This window comes from Acanthisitta chloris, unplaced genomic scaffold, assembly GCF_000695815.1.
Source record: "Acanthisitta chloris isolate BGI_N310 unplaced genomic scaffold, ASM69581v1 scaffold39340, whole genome shotgun sequence".
Taxonomy (NCBI): domain Eukaryota; kingdom Metazoa; phylum Chordata; class Aves; order Passeriformes; family Acanthisittidae; genus Acanthisitta; species Acanthisitta chloris.
In genome coordinates this window covers 14,953-21,773 of record NW_008652903.1, presented here as the reverse complement: position 1 = coordinate 21,773, position 6,821 = coordinate 14,953, and the positions used below count along the sequence as shown (strand labels likewise).

Genomic DNA, 6,821 nt, shown 5'->3' with positions numbered 1-6,821 from the left:
CGCCCCGGAGCACCCAGCCCCGGCCCCAAGGCTCTCACGGCTCCGCTCAGCCTGCGCCGCTCGGGGGACCGCGGGGCTGCAGCGGCTCTGCCTCCCTCCTCCCTGCACAGCCTCCCACGCGCTCACCCGGCGAGAGCCGATTCGGCCTCAGATCGGGCAGAAATCGACGTCTTGCACTGCATGGGTACAAATAGTAACGCACGCTGCAAAGTCAACTGCTGAGCATCGTCTCTCTGCTCGTGATGTGTTTTTATTGCTTCTTCTCAGAGCTGTCCAAAACCATGCGTCTTACATGATTAAACCCACCCCAGTCTGTGATGCAGCAGAATTCTAATTCTACCTTTTGTACCTTATATCCATGCCACGGTTTGAACATCCTAGAGCTGGCAGGCAGATGGAGTTTAACAGGAACTATTCCGTCAACAGATGCTACTACCGAGTTCTCTTTGCTCAGCCTGGGAATAAACTGAGGGGCAAAGGCAAGAAAACATGTTTTCTTACAGAGCCACCATCTGCCCGTTTGAGAAGCTGCTGTCACTGATGGCTCAGTATCACTTGTCTGAGGAAAAATATTAGTAATACCATTCTCAAGACAGCCATATTGCATATATTAACTTTATTGTAACTATTGGCTATCACCAAGACTATAGCAGTAAGAAAATATTGTAACTAATGAATCTAAAAGGAAAACAATTGTAAGCAGAATTAGGTGAGAAAGGGCAGTTCTTTCTCTTGGGAACCTCTAGGTAACAAACCTGGTTTCAGTCCTTCTTTGCTATCATATTGTGTTAAGAATTGTTGTGTGACATCAGACAGAGCTTTTCCAGTTACGGAAACTTAGAGTCTTCACAAAACCCAAAAAAAAAAGAGGTTTGTTTATCACAGTTTATAAAGAAAGAAGGAGTTATTGGGATGCCAACAGCAGAGATGAGGAGTTACCATTAATTGTTTTATACAACAGGATGATGGGACAGCACGAGGTGTACAGATGTCCCAGCACATGCAGGGCACCAAGGGCCTGCCGAGCATGTGGCTCAGGCTAAAACCCCTGCTTCCAAGTAAAACTCACTCCCATATTGCACACAGCTAGCTTCAGTATACCCCACCAGAGGAAAGTGTGTCCTACCTGTGTTATAGCCTGGATTATGCCAGAGCAGACAGCATGACAGACACTAGCAGGGAATCTCTGCAGTGTGTAATGAGTCCCACCTCTGACTGATGTGCAGGGATAGTGTGTGCAAACAGCTGCAGCTTTCTCTACCTGCCAGCACAGGTAGATGGCTTGGCATGAACCCACTATTTTCACTAAAAGCAGACCTAATAATCTCGTGGGTGGTCCAAACAAAATGTTTTCTTTTCAGCTGCAACACTGCACCAGAGTCTGCAGCAGTTCTGTGTATCCCTAAGGCAGGCATCAAGCAAAAACTACAAAGCTTTGAGAATCAGCAAACCAATAATTTATAGTGACTCTCTACTTTCTTAAAAGGCTGTTATGCTTCTTACAGACCAAAACCATACCAAATTTGGTACGCTCTGAATATCTCAAAGCAGTTCTCCAAAATTTCTGGCCCAATCCTGCAAGACAGGTATCACGGATACTACAGACATTCAGCAGAAGGGGACAGAGAGGGAACGAGCTGACAGGCACAGAGAAGACAGAATGTGACCAGAAAAGAATCCTGGGACCACTTTAAATACCTGCAGCACTGACAAACAGCCCGTTCAGAGGGGAACCATCTGAGCAGTTTCTGACAGAGGCTTCTCTAGGACTGCAGGCTGCCCAATGGTAAGCCACGGGAGGGAGGTGCCCACCTGTGCTGCCTTGCTGTGCACACTCAGCATCCCTGTTCTTGTGGGATGTCAGGAAGCAGAGCTGGCTCACGTTTGGAAAGGTGACACAAACCATAACCACCACACCTAGTCATCAGAGAGCACAGGAAGCATCTGAGAGCTGCTGGATCTTATGTGTAATGAAGTAATTTGCACAACAGGTTGAAGACTTTTCATCCTCATTGCCATTGACTTTGAAACATGAAAGCAGGGTGCCAGCAGATTCTGTCTAAAGGAGGGATGGAGAAGTCCTGGTTGCTTCCTCCCACATCCGCTGCAGATGTGGGAGTGGAGGTTGTTGCTGTGGTAGCACACACCCACAGGGAGCCTGGTCTCATGCTCGCTGCGTGGCAACAATGATGGGAGACAGCATTTTCTCTCATTAGCTCTTAAAATAAGCCTGGTATGACTAAATGGCTGCAGTAGTACCTTAGAAATTGATAACTGCCTAATTTCCACACCATGCAGGTGTCCTCATCCCATTCCTAGACTATTGCAATTACCAAACCAAAAGGATGATCAATCTTCAAAAACAACCCACAAACCAACAAACTCCCTCAAATTCCCAACCTGTCCTCCTACACCTGATACTTTAAACAAACAAGCAAACACCTTGAAGCTCTAAATGCCACACTCTAGAAGTGAGCAGATCTTACTCTGCCTGAATTAAAAACTCTGTGCAAAGAAGGAGTAACACTGAAATGCATCATCCTTACAGCAGTCAGGAGTTTATGTCAAGGTGAACATAGCCCAGAAGCTTAATGTATGTGAGAGCTGCCAAAGCTACTGAAAAAAGCTGACAGAATGAGGAAAAGTAGTTGATGCACAAACCAAAACAGTAACTAAGACAGCAATACCAGCCCTGAAATCTCTTAGTGGAGAGTTCCACAGTGCAGATGGTCTTCTGGAGCCAGAGGCAGTTTCAGGAACTCTCAGGATAACAGGTTGCCTTACTGAGGAGGCAGCCTGCAGAGCTCCTACCTTACTGCAGTGTGGGGAGGGAACATGAAAGAAGTCTCTTGGCCGTTCTGAAGTGCATGAATCCTTCTTTTGCCAGAGAAGACCAAGTTTATTTGGATTATCTTAAACCTACCTTCCGTACCTTTTCAACATCCACACCCAGGTAACAAACGCCTGAGTTATACAAAGCCATACAGCAATGCTAAAGCAGAGGGTAAAGTAACTTAGCCTAGCAGATACTTCAAGCAAAAAAAAAAGATTATCTCCAAATAATTGCACTTCAGGAAAAAAAACAATCCCTGAGGCTCTAGTTCAGAAAGGGCATCACAAGCCAAAGAGAGCCTTAACAAATGCCTAGGTTTAAGCATGTACTTTAAGCCCACTGATTTCACTGAGATTTAAATGTTGACTTAATTTATGCATGCTGAACTTTTAAAGTGCTTTCCTGGATCTGGGCCAAAGGGCATGGGTGCCTCTTGCAGCTTTCCCTGAAGAACCAGAGTATTTCACACTGAACACTAATGATTAAAATAGTTAGAGCAGCTCCTAAAGACAGTGCTTGCAGTGAGAAAATGCCTTTCCATCACCATTCTCTTTTTAAGGAAGGCTCAGACTGATAAAATTTTCCTCCAGGCAGAGTTTTGTCAGACAATGTGCAGATGTCTGAGTGGTTTAGGTCAGTTAGAGAACTATTGTTACAGCTATTAGCAAAAGCAGGCCCGCATCAGGACCAGTGTGGTCAGCAGGACCAGGAGGTGATTCTGCCCCTGCACTCGGTGCCGGTGCGGCCACACCTGGAGTGCTGTGCTCAGTTCTGGGCCCCTCAGCTCAGGAGGGACATTGAGGGGCTGGAGCAGGTCCAGAGAGGAGCAATGAGGCTGGTGAAGGGACTGGAGCACAAGTGCCATGAGGAGAGGCTGAGGGAGCTGAGGGTGTTCAGCCTGGAGAAGAGGAGGCTCAGGGGAGACCTCATCACCCTCTGCAACTCCCTGACAGGAGGTTGGAGTCAGGTGGGGGTTGGTCTCTTCTCCCAGGCAACCAGCAGCAGGACAAGAGGGCACAGACTCAAGCTCTGCCAGGGGAGGGTTAGGTTGGATATTAGGAAGAGATTTTTTATGGAGAGAGTGATCAGGCATTGGAATGGGCTACCCAGGGAGGTACTTTTAAGGGTTAATGATTGGATTCTTCACCCACATTTCTCAAGTAAACTGACAGAATACTAGAGAAACTCCTGTCTTTGCGAGGTGATGGAGGAGGATCACTCAGCTTCAGCCAGCAGTACCAGCTGGGCTCAGGAGCCAGAAGGCATATAAACCTGGAAATAAACATCTTTGAAGTACATAGTTTGAGAAACCTAGAGGCCTCGTGTGCAGATCTGTAGAAAGCTTATGATTCAGATTTCCCCTTATTTTCTCTTAAGGAAATTATTTTATAACACTTTGTTTGAATAAAGTTTTGGGCTTTTTCAGACTGGGAGGCGTAGAAGAATATAGCAACTACATAGGCACAGACACATCATTTTGTGGACAAGAGTTTATTGCACAGTTAAAAAAAAGAATAAGCTTTCGTACAAATTAGGAAACTGTGACAAAGTATTAGCTAAATATTACACTCCTAGACCATGTCTCAAGCTATGATTTGATTTAAAGTCAATTGCACCAGATAGTTAATGCAGGCACATTTCATTCACTAGGTATGTCAGTACTTAACAGCCTCCAGGAGAAAAACAGAAACTCAGGCTCATGTACAGATTACTTCAAGCACAGCTGTCATCCTGGAAATAGCAACATTGATATCCACATGCATCTATCCACCTTGCAGCACAGATGAATCTGAAGATCATCAGACCCAGTTAAAGACATTCCCATCTCAGGCACATGGTGGCCACGACAGCACATCCCTTAGTGCTCAGCCAGCAGGTTGCCAGGCCTGAGATCCCACCAAAAGGCAGCACTCTCCACTGGAGGTTGGAACTGTCTTGTCCACCTCAATGGCATTCAGTTATTTTCTTTTACAACGGGCATCCTAATCAAAGCAATACTCCTTATCAATATTACCAGGGCACGGGAGACTGCCACCCCTATCAGAAATCTCTCCTGAATGTTAGTTACCTCACACCCCAGTATTTTTGTGTTTTTGAAGCATCAAGACTTCTAAAGACATAAGATCACTTTTCTTGTGATCCTTCTTTCACTCCTCTTGTCCCTTCGGTTTTACCCTTCAGCATGTCTCACGATGAGACCAAGCATACAGCACCTTGCTTGCTCTGAGCTGGCACTTTTCCCTCAGCTTTCCAGTTAGTGTTCTTACAGAACATGCAAAGACTACCTTCCCAGATCAGCAAAACTCTTAAGTATGTTACAGAAGACAGAACAAAAAGCAGAGTAAGAATGACCCACCACAGTATCAATCCGTGGCTTTGCTCCCTACGATGACCCGCAGTTCTCTTAAGAAGAAAAGAAACGGGATCCGTTTGCTCGCTCTGTTTGGGTTTTGGTTTCCTTGCACACATCTTTATCCATCTCAGGCGCTACCAGACACTGGACATCTGAGCATGACGGAGGAGAACGCAGTCAGAGCTGGTTCTCAGGTACATCCAAGGCACTGGAATGTCAGTGACTGCTCCTGATACACACATGAGGGCCAGGGAATGGAATAGGAAACTCTGAGGGGTTCAGGGTTTCTCCCTGTATCAAATGTCAAATAGTAGGAGAAAAGAATAAAGATCATGCCTTTTGCATTCCTAAGTCTATCAGTCCAGTTCTTCTCTTTGGATCTGAAAAACTGTCATCACAACCTCATTCCCATACCACCTCTAGACACTCCCAGTGCCTTGTCTGAAGCCCCCGAACTCCAGAAGATGGGTAAGCAGTGTGGAGGTCTCCAGTTCCAGGATGGATCCAGTCTGTTCCAGACACATCCCAGCTACTGCTGCTCAGAGAAGCTGAGGCTGTCAGAGAGAAGGAATTCCAGTTCCACAGTATCATCGGTTGTCTCTACTGGGACATTACTTTTTTCCACAGTGAGTGAGCAATTCCATAACTGATGTCTTGAAGCCCCACTGCAGGAACATGCCTCTGGCTCTGTGGTGCTGGCTGAGCTGGCACGGTTTGGATGGCAAACACCTGGATGGGAATTCGGTTGGCAGTGACCAGGGAAGTAGCATTTAGTTACCTCTGGACTTGATTCTACTGGATTACGAAAAGCATAACCAGCCATGCAACAGGTGTGGGGACAGTTGCTGTTTCTGAATCCATGCTGAAGGCTTAATTTAGCAATAAGGGGCTTCCCAACATTCACTTCCTTTCTTTCATCCATTGCATCTTCTATTCCTGAATACTCATAGTGCAAGCAAACAGTGAAGATCAAGTGTTCCTGTAAAAGAGGAAAGGTGGGGAGAGAACAAGTTATACTTTCTCGCCAAATAAACACTAGAGGAAACCCTTGGGCAGGCCCAAGTCTCCCGGAGAAGGAGACCAACCTTCTTAGGAGCTAAAGACACACGCTGGCAAGACTTGTTTACTGAGGACCTCTTTTGGTCAGTACTTGTTCACCGGACAGTTGCTATTTCTAGAAGCACGCACGTTCCCTCAGCTGCCAGAAGCACTGAAGAAGAGATGTCAAGGGGTGTCTAGCTGAGATGTTCATGACAGAGATACAGAGAGAAACGTAACAGTGCCACAGCCCGCTGAAGTAAGAACCCTTCAAAGACTGCATGCCCAGGAGCACAGCCTGATGATACGTAACACTTTGATCTCCTACTGATGACTTTGTAAGAGGCAGCTCTGCTTCAGGTCGTGTTCTTCCTGAACCACAGTGCATAGCAACACCCTCAGAGTGTGCAGCAGATGATCTTCACACAAATAACCATCTTGTCCAAGCTCAGCACGGGCCTAGAAAGTTCAAAGTGCCTCGCACGCCAGTTTCAGGATTGTGCGGGCATCGATTCCTTGGCTTTTATGTTTCTGCTTCAAAATTCAAGTCACTAAACTGTGTTACTAGCCATTTTTCCCTCCTGAGAACTTACTATG

At 46.2% G+C, this 6,821-nt stretch overlaps 1 protein-coding gene across 1 annotated transcript in view; it reads right to left on the bottom strand.

Annotated features, from left to right (window-relative positions):
* Positions 1 to 5,964: 5,964 nt before the first annotated feature.
* The window catches only part of MALT1 (mucosa associated lymphoid tissue lymphoma translocation gene 1), a gene marked incomplete at its 3' end in the record, with an annotated part of 15,712 nt that continues 14,855 nt past the window's right edge, over positions 5,965 to 6,821 (bottom strand). Inside the window, exon 14 of the mRNA XM_009078746.1 lies at positions 5,965 to 6,165. Coding sequence (XP_009076994.1) covers positions 5,965 to 6,165 — 201 coding nt within the window. The remainder of the gene's footprint in view (positions 6,166 to 6,821) is intronic.